The 27427-nt window shown below is 44.5% G+C and overlaps 1 protein-coding gene across 1 annotated transcript in view; it reads left to right on the forward strand.

Annotated features, from left to right (window-relative positions):
* Positions 1–2353: 2353 nt before the first annotated feature.
* ACER3 (alkaline ceramidase 3) overlaps positions 2354–27427 on the forward strand; it is an 84031-nt gene continuing 58957 nt past the window's right edge. The window contains exon 1 of the mRNA XM_014601504.3: positions 2354–2497. Within this exon, the coding sequence (XP_014456990.1) occupies positions 2395–2497 (103 nt within the window). The 5' untranslated portion in view covers positions 2354–2394. The remainder of the gene's footprint in view (positions 2498–27427) is intronic.

Below are 27427 nucleotides of genomic sequence, written 5' to 3' on the forward strand. Positions count from 1 at the left end.
GGACCTCCCAGATCAATACATTCAGCCCACTGTTATAGTTTCCAGACTGAACTTATTCATATACTCAATGGGAGACTGAATAAGGACCATGACTTTTTAAACTATTTCTTTAAAGTCATTTTTTTTAAATTTTAATCATATGTTGCTTGCTCACTTTCTTCCCACTATGTAGTTTTGAATTGAAGTGGATGTTGATAGTTGTTCCTTCAAAACTCTGCTAGTCATTAGGAATTCAGATTTTTTTTGGGGGGTAGGATTCTTCCCGAGAAGAAGTTTCTCATTTAAAATGACTATCTAGGATGGAAAAACAATACTCTAGAGCTTCATTAATGTCCCTTCTGCGCAAATATCACGAACTCAAATACAGATTTGGAAAGCCTGAGCTACATTTGCAATTCTCTTCCAACAGACTATACCCTTGCAAGTTCAGCAAGTTGAAGTGACTGAACTAGGCTACAACCTGCTTCAAGATTCGCAACTTGAAGTGACTGAGACTTGTACTGGTTAAACTGGTTAGAAGCTTTTTTCAAATGCCTGTGTCTAAATAGGGGCTTTGGAGCCAAATTCCACGTGTACTTTAAAAAAACAGAACAAAAAACACACAGTAAATGTTATTATTTTGACAATCTGAAATTCTCAGGATTTTCACGGGCACCAGGCTCCACTCATACAGAGGCTGACTGCAGGATCGGGTCCTTGGTTGCGTGTTATAAACCTTCCCAATACCTGTTTTTCTCCTTCGCCTCCCTTCTCCACTCCTCTCTTCAGATTATACTCTTTTTTGGGCAGGAACGTGCTCGTCCCAGGGACTCCTGCTCTGTCTGAAGGGTGGCAGCACCGTCTGGGCACTAGCAAGATCCAGCGGTCAGTCATTCAAGGAACTACTCTTCCAAGCCCAGCGAAAAGGATTAAACCCCACAGCAAAGAACCCCCCCCCCATATGTAGATATTGCTTTTGTTAAAAAAAAAAAACCTCATGTTTCTCTTAATAAAAACAGTCACCTCAGTTGAAAATAGTGTTGCGTTTGCATGTGGAAATCCCCCTGCTGCGGCCTCCTCGACTCAGACTCTGCGCCAGAGAAGGGGGATTGGAAAGTGAAAATAGCCACTTTGGGCAAGAAATAGCCCCAAACCCTGGTATTTTGCCTGGGACCCACCCCGAGCAGGAGCGATCGGGGAACAGCCCCGGCCTGGAGGGCAGGGGCTGGGTTTTGAAAGGCCGTGACAGGGATGGGGATCGGGGTGAGGATGGAGATGAAGATGAGGAGGAGGAGGAAGAAGATAAGAAGAAAGAAGATGAAGAAAAGGAAGAGGAGGAAGAAGATGAGAAAGAGGAAGAGGAGGAGGAGGAAGAGGAGGAGGAGGAGGAGAAGGAAGAAGATGAAGAGAAGGAAGAGGAGGAGGAGAAAGATGATGAAGATGAAGATGAGGAGGATGAAGATATGGAAGAAGAGGAGGAGGAAGATGATGAAGATGAAGAGAAGGAGGAAGATGATGAGAAGGATGATGAGAAGGATGAAGATGAAGAGGATGATGATGAAAAGGAGGAGAAAGAGGAGGAGGAGGAGAAGGAAGAAGATGAGGAGGAAGATGATGAAGATGAGAAGGAAGATGAAGACAAAGAAGAAGATGAAGAGAAGGAATATGAGGAGGAGGAAGATATGGAAGAAGAGAAGGAGGAAGAAGAAGATGACGACAAAAAGGAGGAAGATGAGGAGGAGGAAGATGATGAAGATGAAGAGAAGGAGGAAGATGATGAGAAGGATGAAGATGAAGAGGATGATGATAAAGAGGAGGAGGAGGAGAAGGAAGAAGATGAGGAGGAGGAAGATGATGAAGATGAGAAGGAAGATGAAGACAAAGAAGAAGATGAAGAGAAGGAATATGAGGAGGAGGAAGATATGGAAGAAGAGAAGGAGGAAGAAGAAGATGACGACAAAAAGGAGGAAGATGAGGAGGAAGATGATGAAGATGAAGAGAAGGAGGAAGATGATGAGAAGGATGAAGATGAAGAGGATGATGATGAAAAGGAGGAGGAAGAGGAGGAGGAGGAGAAGGAAGAAGATGATGAGGAGGAAGATGATGAAGATGAGAAGGAAGATGAAGACAAAGAAGAAGATGAAGAGAAGGAATATGAGGAGGAGGAAGATGACGACGAAAAGGAGGAAGATGATGAAGATGAAGAGCAGGAAGACGAGGAGGAGGAAGATGAGGCCGAAGGGCCGCGCTTCTCCCCCTCCCCTCTCAGGCGGGGGCGGGGCTGCAGCCCGAGCCCAGGTCCAGACGCGCAGGCGCGGCCGGTCTCCATGGCGACGCGCGGGGCGGGGCCAGCCCCCCCTCTCTCCCCGAGCTGGCCCCGCCCCGTCGCGTCCCGCTCGGCCCCGCAGCGCGGCCATGGCTCCCGCTGCCGACCGCGCGGGCTACTGGGGCCCGCCGACCTCCACCCTGGAGTGGTGCGAGGAGAACTACGCCGTGTCGCACTACATCGCCGAGTTCTGTGAGTGCCGCCGCCGCGCCCCGCCGGGCCGGGCCGGGCCGGGCCGGGCCCCGCCGCCGGGGGGGGCGTCGTGAGGGAGAGCCGATGTGGCTGCGCGGGGGGAGGGGGGGCTGGCCTCCGTGCACGGGAGGGCTTGGGGCCTACGTCCACACGGGTGTCAGGCAGCCTGTCCCGGAGCAGCGCCCTTCCGTGACCGTTCGTGACCCTCTCACACATCAGTGAGACCCGCGTGTGCGGGATGTGCAGTGTCCGTACTGGAAAGACCTTTTAAAATGTTAAACCGAGCCTCTGCAAACTTCCTGTTGTTGAGAGTAGTACAATCTGTGAAATAATTAGGGGAAATGAACGAAGTTCGTGTACTAGACAGATCTAGAAACTAGATTGAACCAGCATCTTTTACAGATGTGCCCTCCAATAGCCCTATCTTGTTGGCGGGGAGAGATTTTAGGAGGACGACCAAGAAAAAGAGGAGCGAAGACAGAGTTGAAATGGAAGTTGGGTCACGAAAAGGAGCGTATTGTATTCTGCGTAGCCGGTCGGAGGAAAGGAGCCCAGTTTTAGACAATAGGAAAAACTTGTGTTAAAATTCAACCAGTGCAAATAGACCAGGAGTGCGTCCTTCAACAAGACCAAGGGTTTTTGAACCCGAAAGCTTGCTTAATAACTAGTCTCCAACCATTTGGGTTGGTCTCATAAAACATATCCAATTCACCCAAGGAACCTTGTCTGTCCTTCAACAAGAGATATTCATGACCTCTGTTTTACAGCACTGCTGAAATGTAAAATTTATTTCTAATCAACTTATTTCGGATATTTAAAGGGATGTTAGTAGGGTAAAACTGGTCAACAGGGTTTGCATGCAGCCCTGAGTCTGCTCTTACTTTATTCTCTTTGAAACCCAAATGCACCAAGTAAACACACTGTAAAACTGGGCAATATCTCTTTACCTTTCACTTATATTCATTTGAGATGTTGCAAGCAATGATACGCTGTTTAAAAACGGGACGAGCAATATCTCTTTACCTTTCACTTATATTCATTTGAGACGTTGCAAGCAATGATACGCTGTTTAAAAACGGGACGAGCAATATCTCTTTACCTTTCACTTATATTCATTTGAGACGTTGCAAGCAATGATATGCCGTTTAAAACCGGGACGAGCAATATCTCTTACCCCTTTCACTTATATTCATTTGAGATGTTGCAAGCAATGATACGCCGTTTAAAACCGGGATGAGCAATATCTCTTTACCTTTCACTTATATTCATTTGAGACGTTGCAAGCAATGATATGCCGTTTAAAAACGGGAGAATTTCATATTGTTGTAAACACGCTCAACATTTGCTTTTACAGTTGTGCAGTTTGGAGCTGGGAGGAGAAGCAGTTTCTGACCACTTCTCATTGGCTTAGAAAGACAAGACTTTTTTTTTAGTAAACCTACATCTGCCTAGAGTTTGGGTGTCAGAGTTTTGGCATAGGCTACAAAAACAGTATTTGTAGTGGTTTACGAGTGCTGGACCGCCACTTGCTAATGTGACTTCTCATTTTTTGCATTCAGTTTTTACTCCCAAGTAATTTCTAAGAAAATACTGAAATCTTGAGATTTGAAGGGCGCTGTCAGAATGATGTCAAGTGTTTTTTCACTTTTACTGAAACACTTTTAAGAACTAACACACTGGCTTGTGTAACACAGGTCTTTGTGCTGTTTTGAAAATTGCTTTTGATGTGCTAACGTTAGTACAGGTTGAGACATTGCACTCACGTGGCGTTCCAGAAACCTAGGTGGATTCCCTTTTCATCCACCCTCTAAAAGATTTGCAAGTGGTGGCAGCTGATCGCATTTATGTATTGTATTCAGAGATGTGAACACTGTTTCTACAGCACTTGAATATGTTTCTGTTTCCTTTGCTGCCTCAAAAGCCAATGATTTGAGCCCAGAGTTTCCTGTTTTGTCCCTCCATTCACAGTACTAAAAATGTCTACCCTTTTCATTGTGCTCACCAGAAGAGTTCATTTGAAAATGGTTATCTTCAAAATCTAAACCATATTTGGGGCCTAGCGTGATACTATCTTCCCCACTGATCCAATTCTGTGGTTCTCAACTTTGTTAGACTCCAGGCACCCCTCAGAAAATGCTGGCTCTTAACTTTTACTCCTTTTTTTTGACTATGGAAAAACAGTAGAGCAAATTCTCTGTTGCAGTGTACAAGTCTGAGTGGAGACGAGAAAATGTTGCAAGACCACAGCAGGTCTGAATGTTTTTGACACTACAGATTCCTATTTGAAGTCGCTGGGTTTGTCTTGTGTATCATGTTGAGGTGCACTGATATATCGATTGCCTATTGGATTGGCACTGATAAAAGGGAAATTTATATTATTGTCTAACGGCTTTTTTTGGCCATTGTAGGTGCTGATGTTCTCTGGTTAATTAAGCCTTCTGACTTGGGCCCCCCAGATGCCTGGGTTCCCTCTCGGCTGTGGGGCCAGGGCCCCTGAATGCCTGGGTTCCTTCCCGCGAGCCGGGGTGACCCCAGATACATCCCCATACCCTCAACGCTGGGCTGGAGTGGAGCAGCTGGCTCAGTGTCCCAGGCACTGGTGCGGATGGTGGGCTAGGGTGGATGCTGTAAAAGGCTGCAGACATGACTGGGATGGGTGATGCTGAGCTGCCTGGCCTGGCCTGGCCTGGCCTGGCCTGGCCCAGGGTGATGCAACCCAAAGTGTAACTCAGTCCGCGGTTCATACTGGTTATTGGATCCGTATCAGCCAGTATGTCTGGTTTAATAATTGGCTATCAGTATCAGCCAAGAAAATCTTTATCGTAGGACACCTAGTGTCATGTAGGTGTTTGTATACCTAACAGTAATAATATTACCTAGCACCCTTAAAAAGATCTTGTGGCACCCCGGGGTGTTGCAGGCCGTGGTTGGTGTGTGGGTAGACATACATTTTACCTGTTTTAAACCTGCTTCTTGGAGGTGTACAGCAGCTGTTATGTGGTAACTCTTATATCTGCATGAGCCTGTAGCAATACAAATGAGCTAAACCACCCAGCCTAGACCCTGGATGAAGCAGGGTTGAACTTGACATGGTTTTGCATGGCTATAGCCTAGTATAGTGATACTTAACTATAGCCTAGTATAGTGATACTTAACTGCTGTAGTATAACAACTTGGAATGATATCATCTTGTTATATCTCTGTATACCTTGCATGGGACTGTTCAGTATTAAATCCTGTTCATAATGACTGTGGGACAGTTTTCATGTTAAAGGTTATGGCATGCCTGGCCCATCAAACCCACATTGTATGTTCCCTTCATGTTCCATTTGGGTTTGAATGTCAGCTTAACAAGCAGTGTCCCATTACTGTCATGTACAGTTATAACCAAGAAGGATCTGCCTTGCAAACCTGAGTAATCTGTTTGTTTAGCCATTGTAAATCCTCTTTTTTTGTGAAATTTCCTATGTTAAGATTAATGCTTTTAGGATTAAAGAAGCCCTCTGTGATGCTGAGGAAGGGTCTACTTAATCAGTTATAGTCAATTCTGAGATATTTCAGATCACACTGTATCATAGAAATCATATCATATGATGCTTTTCAACCCCACACATAGTCTTCAGCTTGCATTTGTCTCCAGTAATATATTTTCCCTAAACAAGCACCTGCAGCATGATCACTCCTGATACGTGCCTTATTTCAGCGCTTACTTATTGCCCTATAAGTTTAGAGAACATGCAAAACTTGACTTCTAATTTGACAACGGAAAGGTGAGGTTGATGGGTAACATTAGGGTGAAGGCAGGCCAGGACACTGCCTCTAGTCACATGCTCTTCTTGCTTTTTATCAACAAGTGTTGCGGGCAGAAGTAGGTAATGGTAAGAACAGAACGTGCTTATCTGTCAGTCCAGGCCCTGGGATGCAGCAGCAGCCATATCAGTTCAGGGCAGTGTACCCTACTGCCCCACCCACCCCCAAATTATTCCACTGCAGGCCAAGCTGGTCCCAAATGCCTTCAGAGGAAGATGTGAAGCCCCCTTAGTGGACAGTTATTCAATAACTTAGCTGTAAGGGGAGGTTTCTTCCCAGCAGCTTGTTAGTTCAATTGGCATCTGGCCATAAATCAGAACACTAACAACAACCTTCTCCGAGCCCTCTGTTTACACCACATCTCTGCTGTCACCTTCTACATGTTGCCCCTCTAAACAAAAGCTCTGTTTTGGAAATCTTTCCATGTCTCCAGTTAGTTTGGTTGCTTTTCTTAGATCTTGTCTATTTTGACTACTGTTATGTTGAGAGGAGATGATCAAAATTGTATAAAATATTCGATGGGATCCCACCTACTTACATTATGGCACAGTAATGTTTTTACTATTCCGCCCCCCTCCCCCCCCGACGGTATTATTCCTCCAAACATTTATTTTGCATTGTTTGATTGCTGGTACCTACTGAGAAGATGCATTGAAGTTGCTCGCAACAGTTCTCAGGCCCTGTGCCCCACAGAGATGACAGTTAATATTCTGTAGCTACTGAAGGTAAACACTTACACAAATGAGTTACTGAGCTAAAACCAATCCTTTAAACTTCACTCATTTTACTAAATGATATATGCAAGTATTTGAAATCACTCTTCCAATGTCTATCATCTTTCATTGTTAGCATTAAATCCTGGATGCCCTGCTTGTGCTATCCATTCACATATCTTCGTTAGGTCCTTTTGGATTTCCTTATCTATTTCTAGTATCATCACACCTGCAAGGTCTGAGACTTGCTGGACTAAACTGAACATGCACACAGGGAAATAGTTCCTGTCTTGAGGAGCTTATACTAAACCATTGAAACAGCTTGCGGGCAATTTTTGTGTCATTGTTCATGCCCACTGCTTGGTGTAAATAAGCATATTCAACACCAGTGGAAGAAGAAAAACTTCTGGCACCCTACCAGTGGCCTTTTGCAGTATTGAAGGGAACTTTTAAAATCCTTTTCTTTTGTCTCAGCCAGTTTCTAATCCGTAACACAGCTTTACCTTTCACCCCATGATTGCTTAGTTTTCTGTTTTCTTAGTGCTTCTTGTGAAAGACTCTGCCAGATTTTGGGAAAGTCCAGCTGTGTTGGCTAGTTCTTTTTCCATTGTGTCACGCACATACTCACAATTCAGTAGATGCTATAGGCATTTCCCACCTGTGGGTTTACCTACTGCTGTAGTTATCGGAGGCACTAAAATGCTTAAAAACTACTTAACAAGCTATTAAGCTACATTATGATCAGCAATTCAGATTCAACATACATGTGTGTGGCATTGGGGCAGTTACCATTCCAGTAACTAAAATAAAATAAATAAAATAGATCAAATAATAATTTGTATAAGTATTCCTCTTCCACTCTCTGAAAGTTTTCAGATCCCCAAGGATTAAGTAACTGAAGTTGTGAAGGATACAGCTTTGTCCCTTGAGGAGAAAGTTAAGAACCTAATGTAAAATAAGTGATGTTTAAAGGATCAGTGCTGGCTCAATAACTAGTTTAGGTAAGTGTTCGCCTGCAGTAGTAATAGATAATACCTATTTGTGTAGGGTTACTGCCTGTAGTCAGGTGAGGTGTGTTTTATGTTGGGGGTTTTCTCTAACAAGATCCAGTATTGTGCTGCTGGTTCGGGGGAGTGGGGTGTCTGTAAAGCTGTTATAGCTTTCATTTCTGAATTTAAGAATTATTCTTCTTCTTCCAAGGAACTCTGACAGTTCAGATTTTTGTCCTCTGTTTAAAATCTGCTACAGAGTCGTAACTTCACCAGATTTTACGTGTTGATCATTCTGTCTTGGCTCCTGCCATTTCCTTTCTTTAAGCAGAAGTCCTTCTCCTACTCTTTTGGGCCAAGGGGAAAAAGTAGGACACATTTCTATATAATCTACAATTGTGGATGTCCCCATTTAAAGGATGATCCCATTTCTCACTTTGGAGGTACAAAGCTATGAAAGAATCTCAGTGTAATTGAACTATGGACCCTACTATGAATGGGCAATTTTATCACTACTTTCTTGAAAATGCCCTTTCCTTGAGTAGTTAGGTTATAAATCAAAGCTACCCTGAAGACAGGTGGACATCAGTTTCCGTCTCTCTTGTAGATGATACAAGGATCTGGGTTTGTTGCCATGGACTGTCCTATAGCAGGATAATTCTTTCCCCATAAAATACATTGAATAACACTTACCATTTAATCTACCATTTAACCCCTCTGTAGGGGTCTGTGGGCCTTATTACGTCAAAGCAATTGCATTTTCTGGTAAACAGATATATTTGCCTTGTTACGTTAAAAAAGAGAAATCCCTCACCGTACCCAAACGAGAGACTTCAGCTTAAACATGTAAGAATAAAAGTACAAGTTTGCTACCTAAAACTTCCACGTGACGCTTTTTCTTGACATTTTGTTGTTTTAGTTGCATTTTTTCAAATCCTTTCTGCGACTGTGGGAAAGACCCATGTAAGCACCAGCGGGAACTGATTGCCTACATCGTGCTGACAAGTGCACAAAATAAACAATCAGGAAAATGAGAGAAGCAAAACTTTTATTTCTCTAATCTTTGTAATATCAGTTGTCCGGGTTAAAAAACGAATGTTGCCAGTGGGCCTTTTGTTTGTAGCCCTTATGCTTTCAGAGCTGACTTTCCTGAACAGGTATTATGCAGTACTGTCTTCCTAAGCTTACAGTCAGCAACATCAGCACTGGAACATACAGCTTTCTTCAGGGACAACCAAGTGAAAACCAAATCAGTCCTGCTAGCATTTACATGTTCCTTTTCTGAATCGTGTAGGCAGCAACGTAACACGAATCTGGTCAATTTAATTCTGCTACTGGTTGGGAAAGCAGCAGAGGTAGGCATGGGATTAATTATCTCGTACTGTAAAAATGATGCTTTCTTCTTCTTTCCTCAAAGTTTGGGGCCATGTGCTTGGAGTATTTCATGTTGCAACACTCATTTTTTGTGAATAGCCTGGTCTTTAATGTAACAGATGTTGGCAAAATTTTCCAGCTGTGGAGACCTTTATGAATCTGCTTTCATCTCTGTGCCATTGCTCAAACTCTTGTCCATACCAAATATATTTCTTGCCTTCCTGTTTGCAACTCCCTCTGTGCTTTCTTGTCATTCCCCTCTCTCAGCCAAAGAAAATATCATTTTCTTGAAGACATAATTCCTTTTCAATCGCTCTAACCTGTTACCAGAAAAAAGCCGAGTACTGTTTGGTCTTTTGAGAGACAAGACTACAGCCCATCTGCTATCAGGACTTCTTTGCAAGCTTAGACACAGAATTCAGAGACAGTTACTGTTCCATTACTTGATTACTCTTATTGAACACTAAATCAAGATGCAATCATATTTCCCAGTGATCCTTTATTCCCTCTTAGCAGGTAAGGTATTACTACAATCCAAATCTGGAAAAGAGGCAAGAGACAGGCCTATAACCCAACCTTGTATTGATTTATACCCCAAAGCGTAAGAATAAGCACTTGTCTCTGTCTGTCTAGCTGTCTGCACAATACAGACGTTTGACCTATACCTGGCTAGGGGAGATGGGGAAGGGAGGAGGCTGGCAGCAGGTTGAGCTGATTTTGCAGCAGTCTTCCCAAAGATTCCCCCTGCTTACACCCAGTATGTAAATGTGGCTTATTTAAATACATTTTCTGATTGGTATTATTCAGTTTTCTTTGTTCCAGTGAGACTTTGGGAAGTGGGCTGAACACGTTTTCCTGTGGACTTGGAAGATGCCAGTGAGTTGGGGTCTGTGTCCTTGAGGAAAAGCACAGTTCTGGGAAGAAGAACCTCTTCTGTCTTTCCCTCGCCACCTGGGAATGCTCCTTGCCATGTTCTGCTTCTTTTACTTTGCTGCCAGTTCTAATGTCTGTGGGGCTTCACTCTGGAGCAGGCTTTGTGGCCTGCTCCAGCCACACTTCTGCAACTTGACCTTGAAAGTGACCAACGCTGACAACGGGTTAACAAAGACATATTATTATAGTATTCTAACTGATTATATACAACTTATTATCAAAAGGCAAAACATCAGTTGTTGCTTCTAGCTTGTGTTGCACACTCTTTCAAAAAGCAGCTCTTCATTCTTGGTCTATTCTAATACAAGTGACTCGATAAACAGATTCTTATTCTACTTTCCCAGGGGCTGCTGCTTATGATTTAACTGAAAACTTACTGATTGTTGAATATATATCACCTTAAGCACATACTCTTCATAACTGAGGCTTTTGCTAGGTCTGTAGTCTGCACTAGTCAGTGTAGTCTGTCAGCCACTGACCGGATCTACAGCCTACAGACCCCTCTCTACCTCCCCTGCATTCTTACATTAACATGCTCTTGCCTTTTGTGGCAAGTTCATGCAGCTTGTTCTCATCTTCAAATCCATTTCGGCTTCACTGAAAACCTTGCACATCTGTCTCAAGTCTGTCTTCCTGAAAGCTTCCTCTATTCTTCCTGCTGTCTTCTGTGCTCACGCTTGGGACTCCATTCCTTGTTTATTCAAGCTGTCAGCCTTTCCTCTTACACATCCCTCCTTACCACCCACCCACCAGCGGTTGTGACTGCATGTTAGGCTAAGCTGTATTAATCACAAAAAGCCAGCTGACCTTTCAGTGTATTGTGTCACTTCCTGCTTTGTTTAGACTAGTGATTCTCAACCAGTGTGTCTTGGCATTGTGGAGTGTCATAAGACGCTTTCAAGGGTGCCAAGGAATGCCATGCAGTGTTAGCACTGTTAAGTATGCAAGCATGATTCACAAGATAAACCCAGAGATTTCAAATGGGAATCTATAGCGTCAGAAACATTCTGACCTGTTCTGGCCTTTCTGAGCTCTTTGCAATCTTTCTGTAATGAAAACTGAGAGCTAGCATTCTCTGCAGGGATCCTGAATTTATCAAAAGAGGTTCCTCAAGTCTAGAAAGGTTGAGGACCACAGATTTAGACCATAAGAGTTTGGGGCTTGGGCCAGTGTCTTCCTCTCTTTCTGTAGTGCTCAGTAAACGACTGAGTTAATTTACAGTGCTCAATAGATAGCTGAATACATCTCTAGGGTCTGGGACAGAAGTTCTATAAACTGGTTTCACCCAAATCAGTTAAGCCTGATACTACTTTCAACCAGGTTTATCTTAAACCAGTTTCGGCTATTTTGAAACTGGTTTATGTGCACTGAACTTATGTTCTGTTGCAGGTTTAAACCACTTTCTGATCACTTAAACTGGTTTATGTGCAACTTCTGTCCCCAGCCCAAGTGTCTTCAGTACAGTTACAACTGCATAGCCAATTACCATTTGGTTTTTCTTATATCAAATGGAGCTAAAATAAGGTGTATTAATTTATCGGATGCTAAGCCACATTTAGTAGTAGCAGGTGAGGAGGTGCATTGCTAGAGGGAAAAGAAAGAGGATTGAAAGTTGATGGCAGAAGAGAAGTTACAGGAACTAAGATGTGGCAAGGCAAGCATAGCTGAAAGTTCGTGGTAGGTAGTGTCGTTACACCATGGAGATTAGAAAGACGTTTGAGGCAGGTCTGGTGGGGGAGCTTGGAGAGAAGTGACAGTAGAAAGTAAATGCTTGGTCTGTAGGGAGGAGAAATAGGAGTTTCCAAGGAAGAATTTGGGATAAAGCAGAGTAGTGATGAAGGAAATCTATCCAGTCCTAGGATTTTCTGTGAAGGTAGTCAAGACCAGCAAAAAAACAAATGTAAGTAGTGAGTCAAGGTTGGGATTGTTTGAATTATGAAGGGAAGCAAAGGCATCCAAAAGAGCATGGAGGGGTTTAAGATCTGCAAAAGAGTCGGGTTTCAGCGAAGAGTTACAGTTATGAAGAAGTAAGCGAGTATTATTAAATTAAGCCATGACTAGAGCAGGGAATGGGAGAGTGAACTGGAGCAAAGTAGTATGTGATAAACACCAAATCGAGAGTAATAATGACCTTGTTTGTTCACCAAAGTAGCTCTGGTTTTGCGTAAAGAGGTGACTCTTAAACTTATTGATTAAGCCAATTAAAAGCCTGTGTGACTGCTCATACTACAGTTCAGTTTAAACAGGCCTTATTGGGAGCAGGAGAGTTGATGGGCCACAGAACTGCAAACCAAGGATGTTTCAGAGGAGTTAGGTAGTACATTTTGACATGTTATCTTGCATGCACGGCATGGGCAGTCAGAGCAAGAAAAAATGGATGCCTTAAATCAGAGTTATAAAGAAAGTTGATCACATTGACTTGGTTACAACCAAGGTACCAGAGATTGTTTGGACCATTCATAAATATAGCAGGTTGCCCATTTTTTGACTGCTTCTTTCCCAAGTTGACCACCTTTGGTCTGCCACCTAAGATAGCATTTAAAATAGCTTTGAAACCTGCACTCTGTTCAGCAACTTAAAAGCATAATCAATTTTAATAAAGTCTGCCTAATAATGATGTAATATTAGATATAGTTTGGAGAATATTGGACCTCTTTGCACAGTCTCAGCATGAATTGGTTTCTATATTTTCCACTGCCTTTTCCAGCTTTAAATAAACATGCTTCTATGATTTTATTGCTTTCAGTACAATTTTTATGTATTGTTTGGATACATTATTAGAAATTTCAAACTGCTTATACCTTCAATTTTACATGCATACTTGGAAATGATTGATTTTTCTGCATGCTGTCTTCTGAGCTGGGATCATCCTGCAAGTTTGTTATACCCAAAACACAAAAAGATGACTCCTTTCCCCATGGGAGGATATAATGCAACTTTAGTCACCCTGCAGATTTCACGGGTATGGAAAGACCCAAGCTTAATTTCAGCTAATTCTAAGAAATAGTCATTCCTTGCAATCCAGTCCATTCAATTGCTAAGAACCTGTAAGAGTCCACTTTGTTCTCTCAGAGGATGTGGGAAGGTGGATTATCGCATTCTTAGGTTACGTCAAATACTGCTCTGAGTTAGCCACCATAAGCCAGTTAGAAAAAGTAAGTTTGGAAAATGCTGAGGAGTATGTCCTCTTCCATGTTGCTTCAGCAGGGCAGAAGGTTTTGACCTTGCAGAGTCAGCCCTTTCGTCAGAAGGGCAGTAAGTCTAGGTTTTGGGATGCTGTGCAAGACCATCTCCTAGGACACGGGTAGCTGGCCTGCGGCATGAGTGCCGCAAGCAGCATGGGTAGCCTCTGTGTGGCACGTGGCAGCTCAGAGAGGGGACAGGCAGCACAGCAGCGGATAAGGCAGGAAGCAGAAGGCCGAGCAGGAAATCATGCAGGGAGCACAGAACAGAAAGCAGAGCAGCATGTTGGACAGAGAGCACAGAGTAAGAGCAGAAAGCAGAGCAGCAAAGTGAACAGAAGAAGGGGATGGAGGTGGCCCTCAGGGAGGGTGTGGGGCTAATTTGTGGCATGTGCACCAAAAAGTTGGGCCCCACCGTCCTAGGGCAATGAGCCATATAAGTATATATTATATCTATTAGGGATATGGAAGGCTTTTTCTTCTAATTGCCCCCTAGTCTTTTCATTAAAGACAAATGGAAAGTCAAATGTTGTAGAGAATTTATTTACCTTGATATAAAAATATCAGCTAAATTGCTGTTACCAAACCTCAGGGAGAATGAACTTGGTGACTGCAGCATAACACATAAACCAATAAGCCATAATGTATCGCCTGAGATGGATCAGAACAGCTTATAAGGCAGCAATAGGAATGAAGACCAAGCTTAAGCTGCTATATTTAACTGTTTATTCTGAAAGCTGTGAATGTCTCCATCCGCAACCCGCACTCGAGTTACCTGTCCACCGTATTTTTTTTAGAAAAGAGTCAGAATAAACTTGTGTGTACAAGACAGGCCCAAGGGGTGGGAGTTGCTGCTCCGGTGTTTCTAAAACCCAGGGTTTCAGGAGTTAGCAGCTCTGGACAAACGGACCTTTCAGCTGCTTTAAAAAGGAAGGAGAAGTTGCTGCTGTGAGCATGAGCCTTAGCAGGCATGAGGCAACTGTTGTATCTGCACGATCCTGTAGCAGTGTAACTTTGACCCTGCATAAAGTACAGCTGAAGTTAGAGAGGTTTTGCTATACTTGAAGATCATGCATCATGAAGACAGGATCAAGATCATGAAGATCAAGATTATTATCAAGATCGTGAAGACAAAGCAGTTGCATCCATGTCCTTTGATGTTTGTACAATTGTTAATTCTTTCTGTACGCAAAGTTTAGTGCCTCAGATGCATCCTTGAGAGCAGGTCCACCACAAGAGGCCCCAATGCTTTTGTAGCAGCAAGTTGTTCCTGTGGGGTCTGCAGGGTGAGTGGGCTCTGCTGTTCTCACAGTACTGGCAGAAATCTTTATTGGTTTGAGAATTTAGATGACACACCTTATTCATGCTGCTGCCAGTTCATTTTTTTTCTGCCAGTACCAGATGTCCTCAGTACATCTTCTTGTGTGCCCAATTTAATTTTTGGCATACGCTCTCTCTCGTAATGAGTGATTTGTTTTCTGTTATCTAATAGAGCTTGCTTACAGGAAGTTCTACCTGAATCTTCTTTTTCTTAATTTCATTACTGCTGATCAAAATACCTCCTGTGACAATCCAAAGAGTTTCTCTCCATCCTCAAGCCCTCCAGATAGTTGTTGATTACTGTGGTGTCCCCCTGTTAATTAGTGCTTTAGTCAAGGTAGAGATACCTAGTAATTCATAAGGTCATTCCTTTACACTGTGGTATTTCTGCTGCCTTCTGAACTCTCTCCTATTCATGTTTTTTTTCCTCATAACACAGTGCCAAGATATGACTTCTGTACTTCAGCTGAGCTTGCCGAAGGCTACGTAAAAATGAGTTAATCTTTGCTTTGTGGTACGATGTCTTGCAACTTTGCATTTCTTGCTGTTTTGCATACATATATCTGTAGCTGTCTCTATATCTCTGTGTGTCTGTCTCCAAATCTCTATAAATAGATCTATATATAGATCTATATGTTTATATATCATTGCTCGTTTTTATGGTCTTGTGTTTCCATTTATTGTTTATACTGTTCAATTATTGTCCTATGACTTGTCTTCAATATTTTCTTCATTTTCCTAGGTATAGGGTGAACTAGTTTACTTTTAATACAAGGCATAGCTGTATTACTTTGACATTTGTTGAGATTACCACCCAAAGCTAAGCAAGGTCAAGGCTTAGTTAATATTTGGAAGGAAGACATCTTCAGGAAACGTGCCTTACAAGAATGAGATGTCCTTACTCTGACCCTATTCCTTCTGTCAGTGCTGATCCAGTTCTCCAGCCTGGTGTGGCCTTGCATTGTATTTTTGGATGCTTAAAAGGCCACCGTCATGGGAGGACCTGTGCAGCGTGCAAAATAAGACGACTACTGATGAGAAACTACCCAAACTCCACTTTGGACGACTTGGTTCTGTCTGCTTGAGGTTCTTCTGTCTTATCATTTGGAGACAGGATTTTTCACTTCCTGACACTCTTTAAATATTGTCACTGTGGTCTGTCACTGACTGTATTAAAAATGGCCTGTGGAAATGAAAACCTAATTGCTCTGCTGTCTTCCTGATGATAAGATGTAGGAGGGAACTGTAAAAGATACAAATGAGTGACTTGAATTTCTAATTCTTGGTGAGTTCCTCTGAAGACTTATAAAGGGATGTCAAGTAATATGAATGATCCTAGGCCTTTCTGGAATATGACACGCAGTTGCTACTTTTTGAGTAGTTTTGTATACATACACACAGGCAACAGATTTCTACTGTGTGTATTCATATTTTGAATTTCCTTGGGACCAGATCCAAAAAGGTATTAGGCACCTAAAATGAGACTTGGATGGAATTGTAGGTGCTTTAAGTCCAGGAGAGTGAGCCACAGGAGACCCACCTGACCCCTTAGGTAACGTTGAATTTCAGCTACTGTGCATGTCTGGAAGTGCCACCATCTTGACAGTGCTGCATGCATTGGTACCTATCTTTAGTCTAAGGCTGCTTGAGAGTCACAAACTAGATGTCTCTATAGAAAGTCACTGCTGGTAAACATGTTCAAAGCATACCGACTGCCAGTGTTGTTCAGCTCCTATGGCCACTTCCATTCAAAAAAATAGATTGAGCAGTAAGTGGTGCCTGCTTTTGCAAAATGACTTAATTGTTAGAATGGTTGCTCTGACATTGGGAGACCTGGGATCTAGCCCTTCCTTAGTCTAGGTGAGGAGGTGTTAAGGGCATTCTCCAGCCCTCCTGTTTGAGAAGCCAAGCCATTGTGCAGAGAATGCAAGAGCCATGATCTCCATGTGGTTGAGGAGAGAGAGCCTGACATGGGGGAGAGGAAGGAGATGAGAGTAATCCTCTCTGTCCCCTAACACTGCTTATGCATTTCATCTCATGGCTCTCTAATGCAGAATGCCTAAGGAGGCCCAGGAGTCCACTGTTCTCGCAGGGGGATGCCCTCTTCATGCAGGTTCCCTTTTGCTTACCGTGTCTCTGATCTCACGATTCTTTCATTTGTTCCTTTTTGCATTCAGCAGCACAACTTTCGCAGGGGACAGCCTCTAGCCTGGGGGTTAGGGCACTTTCCTGGAAGGTGAGAGAGGAAGTGTGTGTTGAGTCCTCTCTGACTAAGCAGGGCCTCCTATGTCCTGGGTAACGACCCTTAAGAGTTCTGTAATGTGCTGAGAGGAAGTACCAGCATGTCTGGAAAGAAAAGAGGAAGCTATTCCTTCCTAATCAAAGGCTGCCCAGATCTGGGAGGGGGTTTCAAGCTGACCCTGTCTCATATTGGTATCTAGCAAGGGAAGGGAAGTGGGATTTTAGATCTTTCTCTCTCATTCCTGTTTCTGTTTAGTTGGGTAGGGTGTTGTGAGCTGCAGTCCTCCCTGCCTAAATCTTCCCGTTTAAAGCATAGAAAACTTAGGCACCTCCCTTAGGTTTGTGGATTTGCCTCTGGAGCCAGACCTCTAAACTTTGAGTTGCTGCATCCCACAGGGCCCGCACACCCAACTCCCTTCTGGACTCTAACTTGGAGATGTTACGATGGTGGTAGGTGCTAACAGTTACTCCTTTCTTAGATATAAAGGTCTCATTTGAATTCTTTTTGAGGAGTCTTTCAAACCCTTTTCAAGTTCCTTGCCTTCTGTATCAGGGACATTTGTTGTAGCCGTGTTGGTCTAAAGGCATAGGCAGACAAAACTCCTGGAGTAGAGACGATATCTTTTATTAGACCAACTAGATAGTTGCAAAAATGTTACTTTATTTGCAAGCTTTCAGGCTCAAATGCCCTTCATCAGGTAAAGGAGAATTCAAAGATTGTAAAATTTCTCCCAGCTAGAAACAAAACTTCATGTTGCACAGGAGAACTAAAAGATGCCTTCTGCATTTGATTTAAGGTCCTCCATGGTACCTTTTGCACCTATGTGTAAGTGTGTTTCCACCTTTTTTTTTTTTTGTCTATTCATTTTGTCTCTTCCGCTGTTGGAGCCATATAACTCACAACCCTTCTTTGCTGCTTTTTTCTTTCTCTCGTGCTCCATTCCACATGTTCATCCTTCTCTTTCTGTGTGCTGTCAGGGCTCTCCCTGCGTTAGGGCATCTCATGAGACATGTTCAGAGCGTGCCAGCCACCAACTCACGTGTTGCGTCAAGCAACCACAGCTTTAAGGGGGAAGATACCTGATACCGAACTCACTACTGCAATTAGGCACCAGACAAATACCTACTGTTTCAGATACTCCTGAATCTGTAACCTTCTTCCCATTTTTTTCATCTGTATCTTGGGTATCTGAATAGTTGTTAGTTAGTGTCTACTAGAGCCATCTGAATGAATTGCCAGAACTCAAAGGCATGATACAGAAATAAGTACCTAGCGCTTTATTTTTGGCAGTAGCTAGATTTTGAAGTCACTAGTGCTAAAAAAAGATAGGCCCTTCACTTGTTATGATGTCTTCTGGCAACCTTTACAACTACTATTTTCTTCTCTTGGTGTTGTGTGTTTATTCCCCGCTGTAGGGAATACATTGAAACTGGCTATGCAGAAGGATATAAAATGTTCTAAGTCTTTAATTTTAGACCAGTCATCTTGAAAATTACTTTGAAAACTAATTAATGCAAAGTTGGTGTATCCTTTTCAAAGTATGTTTAAAAATATAATGCCACCTTCCCTGTTGTTTGAATTGGTGTCATAGAATATAGATTTGTATTGAAAAAACACATGCCATGTTTGTTAGTGCTGCTTGCAAATCAGCTTTTCTCTACAACAAAAATAAACGAACAGGAAAGGTTTCCTTTTTACACCCTCAGACACTATAATTAACTTGCTATTTTTACCCTTTTTTCATGTCTCTTAGAAACTATAGCAGAGTCAAAATTTTGCGCTTGTCCTTGAGATAGAGAACATTTTAACATCTGAAAGGATTTTCACAGTCCATAAATCTACCATTTATCCTTGATACAAACATGGGAATAAAGGATTCCTTAACACTGAACAAATTAGACAGATCGCTTTGCCAGAGGATTAAGGTGGCATTCTACAGTTTCCTTTCTTTTTCACGTTTACTGAATTGTGTATATATTGCAGCTGATTATAATGTATTCAGCATATTTGATTTCATGCTTTGTTTCTTCCGTTGGCTGCATCTTGTAGAAAATCGACTCCGTTTTCTAGGCTTGTTGATTTTATTCTACGAGATCCTTTTTCATGTCAGTTGTAGAAGTAAGTTTCCAATTTGCAAGTTAGCCTTTTTTTTTTTTTTCCTCCCCAGGAAATAAATATACATGAGCCAAGTTTTACAAGGTGATGGGTGCCCTATTACTCTACAAAAGCAATTGGGACTCATGGTAGAGGTGATATCATTTATTAGACCAACTATATTTTTGCAAAAGCACTCCAGATTTATTAAAAACAAACAAGTAATTTTTTTTTTTATTTGTACCCCTTTTGTATTTTTCAGCTCTGAACCTTCAACCTTGCATTGTAATGTCTGAATACATTTGGTGCTGCTTTTCCTCTTGTACAGAAACATGTGCACTTTGGTGCTATAGACATTTATCTGAAAGGCTGTAAACTGTTTTACGAATGATTATACATGCAAAAACCAAATAGGTTTCAGCATGTTCTAGAAGGTAGAATTACTCATTGTATTTTCAAGATAAAAATGAAGCTGTGTTACAATTACAGTTGTACTTCCCAGGACAGAACTGGGAAGTATAATTGTCTGTGGATATTTGCATACATTTGGTTTTGTTCCTAGTACATTCCTGTAACTGAACGTCCTTAGCAAATAAAACATCAGTTTGGAACAATACCGGTTATTAAAATAGGCTTGCAAAATTGTTGTGAAAATTTGCAAGGCCAGACATGACATCTCCTTGTCTGCTCCCCGCCTGGATTACAGATTAAATTAACATTTTCCATGGTGTTGGAAAGGGACTTCCTGGTTTAGGGAGTTCAGTCTCCTGTTATTGAAAGGAATGGGAGCATATAACCCTGCTTCTAAACTTGCAATGTGCCATCTTAAAACCAGTTGGAGATCCTATCCTGATCAGTCCTGGTAGAACCACTCTCTATGTTAGAAAGCTTGTCTCAGTTTCTAGCTTAAACTGATTCCAGGCTAGTTTATACCCATTTGCTTTTGTGCCTGTGTTTATCCTTCAGCTCAAATAGTCCTTCTCCATCTCTGGTATTTGTCCCTGATGTATTTATAGAAAGCAATTCTATTCCCTCTCAGCCTTTGTTTTGATAGGCAAAGTAAGCCAAGTTTATTAGAGTGTCCTCTCCTAAGATAGCCTCTGTGTTTTCCCCCCTGATCGGCCGAGCACCCCTCCTCTCCATCTGTCCCACTTTGAACCTTCCTTGCACACGGGTGGCAAAAATCATTCATTGTATTCCAGGTGAGGTCTCATCAGGACTTTGTACAATATCATTAATATTTCCTTCTCTTCATTAGAAATACTTTACCTTATACATTCTAGGTTTCCTTTTTCATAATTAAATCTCATTGGTGGTTCATAGCCCTCCTGTGGTCAGCTACTACCTCTAAACCAGGGGTGGGCAATTATTTTGGGCAGAGGGCCATTTACTGAGGTTTGGCAAGCCATCGAGGGCCGCAGGACAGGCAGCTCAGGGCAGATAAGGGGTCGTTGCTGGGGTCGTTTGACCCCACTGCTCTTTCCTGCCATGGCAGGGGGTTGGACTTGATGATCTGTCAAGGTCCCTTCCAACCCTACAAACTGAAACTATAAATTTTAATTTTCTAAATTTTATAGGGGCCCCGCGGGCCGGATAGAATGGCCTGGTGGGCCGCACTTTGCCCACCCCTGCTGTAAACCTTCCTCCTTGCTGTCATTCCTAACAGATGAGCCTCCGCCGTCTAGCAGAAATTCTGGTTCTGAGTCCTGAAATGCATGACTGTGTTTTATACCATTTATTTTATCCCATCTCTGCTTTGGCTCTTAGTGGAATTGTTTCTTCTTGCATAATATTTACATACTTTTCTTCCCAACTTTGTCATCAGTAGACTTCATTAGCCCTTTCTGACGTTTGTGCCGTGATCGCTAATGAAAATATTGAACCAGCTTCTCCCCAACACTAGTCCTTGAGGAACTCCGTTTCTAACCTCCCTTGAGTCCAGTAGTTCCCCCTCAGCATAATCATTTTTTTTTCCTTCCAATTTAGCAAATTCCCTTTTCCATCCACAGTCCTTGTAATCTTGCTTTTTTTCCATCTTTATTTTTCTATGTGACACCATATTAAATGCTTTATTGAGGGTCCAAATCTGCTGCATTTCCTGTGTTTTTAAATAAAATAATTTCTGTCTTTCGCAGCCTGCTTTCAATTCATGCATTATATGATTTATCCATTTTTCCACATATCTTTTGATTCATATTTTCAATCAAACTTGAATCCAGAGTCTTGCACTTTAATTGAGGTCAGACTAATGGGGCTGTGGATGCTCCTATTTTCCCCTTGTTAAATATATAATACATTTTCTAGTCTCCACTCAGACTTGTATGCTGCTAATTTAATAGACGTACTAGAAGTCCTTTCCACTGAATGGAAAAAAAAACATTACTTTTGGTGGATTAAGAAATCATTAAATAGTTGCACATATGTTTTTATAAGCTCTACATTGATGAGGACCTGCATAGGGTGACCACTCATCCCTAAGTGGGTGGGAAAGTCCCAAAATGTAAACTTCAAGTCCTGGTCCCAAGTTGAATGACTCCGGGACAGCATTTTTCCTGGATTCCCCTGGACACAGTCAGCTATCATCCCAGTATCATGTGTAGGGATTCAGGGTTTCTGTTCCCTGCGGAGAAACAACATTCCAGCCTGCAAAGGACAGAATCCGAGGTTGAGGAAGTAGAAGGATTGTGGGTTAGGCTACACGGGGGGCAAGGAGAAAGGGATTTGGTGGTAGGGGTCTGCTACAGACCCCCACACCAAGGGGAAGAAATAGATGCGGGGCTCCTGAGGCAACTCTCGGAGACCATAAAAGCTAAAGAGGCAGTAGTCATGGGGGACCTAAACTACCCAGACATCTGCTGGGAGACGCAGACAGCAAGGTCCCATTGCTCACGCAGGTTTCTAACTTGTGTACAGGACCTCCACCTGACACAGGAGGTGCGTGGTCCCACTAGGGGGAATGCCATACTGGATCTGGTATTGGCAACGGGAGATGACATGATAGGGGACCTCCAGATCGGTAGCCATTTGGGAGACAGTGATCACCTTATAATAGAATTCAACATAAGACGGCGAGTGGGTAAGGTAACTAGTAGGGTGAAAGTGCTAGACTTCAGGAAAGCTGATCTCATTGCACTCAGGCGATTAGTCAAGAACGCACTGCAGAGTAGGAGATTTGAAGGGATGGGAGCCCAAGAAGGGTGGCTGTGCCTAAAGGAAACGATCCTTTGGGCACAAAGCAAGACGATCCCTGAGCGAGGCAAAAGAGGGAAAGGGGCCAGGAGGCTTCCATGGCTGACCAGAGAAATCCAGGGCAGCCTAAGGGCCAAAAGGGGAGCACATAAAAAGTGGAAACAGGGTGAGATCACTAAAGATGAATATACCTCCTCTGCTCGTGCTTGTAGGGAGGCAGTTAGGTGGGCCAAAGCTACCATGGAGCTGAGGATGGCAACCCAAGTAAAGGACAACAAGAAATTGTTTTTTAGATATATTGGGAGTAAAAGGAAGGCCCAGGGAGGAATAGGACCGCTGCTAAATGGGCAGAAACAATTGGTGACAGATAGGGGGGACAAGGCTGAACTCCTCAACGAGTTCTTTGCCTCAGTGTTCCTAAGCGAGGGGCACGACAAGTCTCTCACTGGGGTTGTAGAGAGGCAGCAGCAAGGCACCAGACTTCCACACGTAGATCCTGAGGTGGTGCAGAGTCACTTGGAAGAACTGGATGCCTTTAAGTCGGCAGGCCCGGATGGGTTCCATCCGAGGGTGCTGAAGGCACTGGCCGACATCATTGCAGAGCCACTGGCGGGAATATTCAAACGCTCGTGGCGCACGGGCCAAGTCCCGGAGGACTGGAAAAGGGCTAACGTGGTCCCCATTTTCAATGGGGAGGAAGGAGGACCCGGGCAACTATAGGCCAGTCAGTCTCACCTCCATCCTTGGTAAAGTCTTTGAAAAAATTATCAAGGTTCACATTTGTGAGAGCCCGGCAAGGCAAATTATGCTGAGGGGAAACCAGCATGGGTTTGTGGCGGGCAGATCATGCCTGACCAACCTAGTCTCTTTCTATGACCAGGTTACGAAACGCCTGGACGCAGGAGTAGGGGTGGATGTCGTATACTTAGACTTCAGGAAGGCCTTCGATACGGTATTCCACCCCGTACTGGTGAACAAGTTAAGAGGCTGTGATGTGGATGACTGCACGTTCCGGTGGGTGGCGAATTGGCTAGAGGGTCGCACTCAAAGAGTCGTGGTAGATGGGTTGGTCTCGACCTGGAAGGGTGTGGGCAGTGGGGTCCCGCAGGGTTCGGTTCTTGGACCGATACTCTTTAATGTCTTCATCAACGACTTGGACGTGGGAGTGAAATGTACTCTGTCCAAGTTTGCAGATGACACAAAGCTATGGGGAGAAGTGGACACGCCGGAGGGCAGGGAACAGCTGCAGGCAGACCTGGATAGGTTGCACAAGTGGGCAGAAAACAACAGGATGCAGTTCAACAAGGAGAAATGCAAAGTGCTGCACCTAGGGAGGAAAAATGTCCAGCACACCTACAGCCTAGGAAATGACCTGCTGGGTGGCACAGAGGTGGAAAGGGATCTTGGAGTCCTAGTGGACTCCAAGATGAACATGAGCCGGCAGCGTGACAAAGCCATCAGAAAAGCCAATGGCACTTTATCGTGCATCAGCAGATGCATGACGAATAGGTCCAGGGAGGTGATACTTCCCCTCTATCGGGCGCTGGTCAGACCGCAGTTGGAGTACTGCGTGCAATTCTGGGCGCCGCACTTCAAGAAGGATGCGGATAACCTGGAGAGGGCACAGAGAAGGGCAACTCGTATGGTCAAGGGCCTGCAGACCAAGCCCTACGAGGAGAGACTAGAGAAACTGGACCTTTCCAGCCTCCGCAAGAGAAGGTTGAGAGGCGACCTTGTGGCTGCCTATAAGTTCATCACGGGGGCACAGAAGGGAATGGGTGAGGATTTATTCACCAAGGCGCCCCCGGGGGTTACAAGAAACAATGGCCACAAGCTAGCAGAGAGCAGATTTAGACTGGACATTAGGAAGAACTTCTTCCCAGTTCGAGTGGCCAAGGTCTGGAACGGGCTCCCAAGGGAGGTGGTGCTCTCCCCTACCCTGGGGGTCTTCAAGAGGAGGTTAGACGAGTATCTAGCTGGGGTCATCTAGACCCAGCACTCTTTCCTGCTTATGCAGGGGGTCGGACTTGATGATCTATTGAGGTCCCTTCCGACCCTAACATCTATGAATCTATGAAAGGGATGCTTGGGGTGGGGCGGGGGGGAGCAGGGGGCACCATGTGCATGTGCACATATGCATGTGTCCAACAATGCAACCAGGCAGCAGTGTAGAGCAGCTCCCCCAGCTGTCTGCAGGTAAGTCTATGTGGGGGAGCGTAGACAATGCAGGGGTGGGCACAGATTGAGGCCCCCACAGTGAAGGAGGGAGTGGGGCAGGGTTGGTAGCTGGGGCTGGAGGCACTGCCCAGCTGGGACAATGCATAGGGCCTGGAGCCATCCAGGGAGCAGGACAGAGGTATGGGTGGCTCATCTAGAGGATGGCAAGGGGGCTGGCTCCCCACCACTGCATGCACTCTCAGCGTGGGGAGTAGGGGGGCATGTGCCTGCCCCCCCCTCCCCCCCCCAGATTTGGGCAGGAGCAGATGCAGGCTTCCCATTGTGGGGCTTGGAGCTCCCCACCCTTCTGCTCTTTCCCAGGGGGCCTCCACAACCTAGCGGGCGGGACCTGGTGCAGGAAGGCAGAGCGGGGCAGGGAGGCTCGGTGCTGCCAGGAGCTCTATACCATGGCAAGGCACCCCCTGCCTGCTGGTAGCAGTGAGGATGTCAGTGGCACAGAGTTGTGCCCCTGCTGCTACCGGGTGGACAGCGAGAGCTTTGTCATTGCAATGCAGATTGCATGGGGCTCCTGGCAGCAGCAGCACCGAGCCTCTCCATCCTACTGCACCACATCCTGCCCGCTGGCATGGGAAGGCCCCCAGGTGGAGGGCAGCAGGCCAGGGAGCCCCCCCCCCCCCCCCCCCCCCCCCCCCCCCCCCCCCAGCATGGGCTCTGCTCTGGCCATGCCGCTTGTAGACGGAGGGCTGGAGTGGGGGTGGAACTGGGCATGTGTCCTACTTTTCCATTTTCACAAGGTGGTGATCACCCTAGATTAAAGGAGAATGAAGGCTGATAAGTGTAGGTGATGTAAGCGTTTAATTCCATTAGCATGTCATAGTGACACTTTAGAGCATTGCAATCAAAATTCTTCTTTTCTCGCATCTTTTTACTGGGTTCCCATATGAATCTGAAGTCTTTGGGGCTCTTTATTCTTCAGTGCACACATTCCTGGATGTTTCTTTCTGGTTTTAGGTTGAACTCTTTTTATATATTTCCTTAGCTCTACTGTTAATCATAGCAAACAAACTGTCCCCTTAAGAACTGTGTCAGCTGCTTTGGAAATTGTGTTGTAGTCGTCTTGTAATGTAGCTGTGACAATCCAGGGAATCTGGGAGAAGCAGGATTTATTTGCAAATACCTTTATTGGACCACTATATGTATGAAGAAGATGGGCAAGGGTGTTATGCCTTTCTAAGGTTAGTCTCTAAGGTGCCATGCTGCCCTGCCTTCTGCCTGACTTCTGACTAACATAGCTAACATCACTAACTTTCTCTCTTTGTCTGTTTCTCTGTCTCCCTTCCCTTCCAGCAGAGAGCAATAGGGATATCTTGGGCCCAAAAGCTTGTCTTCCTCTGGTCTGGGAAAGAAGCAGATACAGGCTATGGGCTAATACAACAACAGCACCAAGAAGAACAATTACTTTTGTTTAACCCCGTTATGCAAATAAAATGGTCATTTATGCAGTGAACCAGGAAGCAAATGTGGAGCAAAGAGAAGTCAAAATAAATCGTTAAGAGTCCAAGTACAGAGCAATTGAAAGGGAGAAATCTTACTACGTAAAAGAAAAGACCACTCCAAAGGGAAGACACTCATTATCGTTTGTAGAGTTCAGTGAAGGTAGCAGAGGGAGCAGGTGCATTGTAACAAGCCATAAAACCATTGTCTGTGTTAAATCCGGGGTCTTTAGCGTCCAGTTAAGTTACAAAATCCTGTCCGTAGCATGTCAGAATGACTCCATTTGAAGACTTAGGGTGGTAACAGATGTTGCCTTTCATTGCCTTTGTGCCACTCTAAACATTTTTGTAGCAGCACAAAGCAACAGCAAATAGATATCTGTGATTTTTTGTCAGTGCCTTGACATTATAGACGAACGGTAGTAGTAAAGTGTGCTGTTTTATTGTGGTGGGTGTGTGTTTGCTTTAGGGTGGGAGAGCGCAAGGAGCTGGAGCTGCCCATACTTGCCCATCGCTGTGGGCAGGCGCTCCCAAGGCTTCAGGGGCCCTGTTTCTGTGGACCCCCGAAATTCCTGTGCAGGATCAGGCCTGGAGAGCGCCTGCCCAGTTTTCTCTGCTTCTAGAGAAGCACCCCTGGCAATCTCTAGGATGCATCTGGACGCATAGGAAGTCAGGGTTCCCCACTTCCAGATACTTCCTCTGGAAATTGGCTGGGCACATCTCTACAATCAGGGATCCTTGTCTTTCCCCACATCCAGAGATGTGCCCTGGAGAACCTAGAGGCATGTCTCCGGAAGCAGGAAAAGCTGGGACAGTTCTGTGATTGGTACCAGCCATGGCACTGCACCAGGGTGTCAAATTCACCCCGGCACAGTCCCCAGGACTGACACCAGCGAGGAGATTGCTGGGGCATGTCTCTAGAAGTGAGGATTATGTTGCCTATTGTCCTGCCGGATCACCGGGCAGTGTGTGTTTTGCTCAGTGAAGCAGATCGGCTGTGCCTGGACACATCGTGGTGCAACTAATCCACTTCATTTGGTGATGCTTGTTTCTGGCCTGGGACTGAATTCTATCTCGTTTTGACACGCCTGAGTGGCTGTGTAAGTGCAGTTTCTGATCCAAGAGCATTGCCCAGGTGTAAATGCTAGAAAGCGGAGTAGGAGGAGGGCTATCTTACCTTTGGGCCAGTAGCATTTGTCCAGGGAGCGAGAGACCCCGGTTCTAGCCCCACCCTCAGCCAGAGGGGGTTTGATCCTTCATTTCCTACTTCTTTAACCGCAAGGCCTGGTGTAGGCATTGCCCAGAGCACTTTCCAGCCCTCTTTTTGAAGCTGGACAGCCAAGGAGGGGATGGAAGGGGAGGAGAGACACTGCCCTGGGAGGGAGGAGCCCTGAGACCCTCAGCAGGCTGATA

This window comes from Alligator mississippiensis, chromosome 1 (genome assembly GCF_030867095.1).
Source record: "Alligator mississippiensis isolate rAllMis1 chromosome 1, rAllMis1, whole genome shotgun sequence".
In the NCBI taxonomy this organism is placed as follows: domain Eukaryota; kingdom Metazoa; phylum Chordata; order Crocodylia; family Alligatoridae; genus Alligator; species Alligator mississippiensis.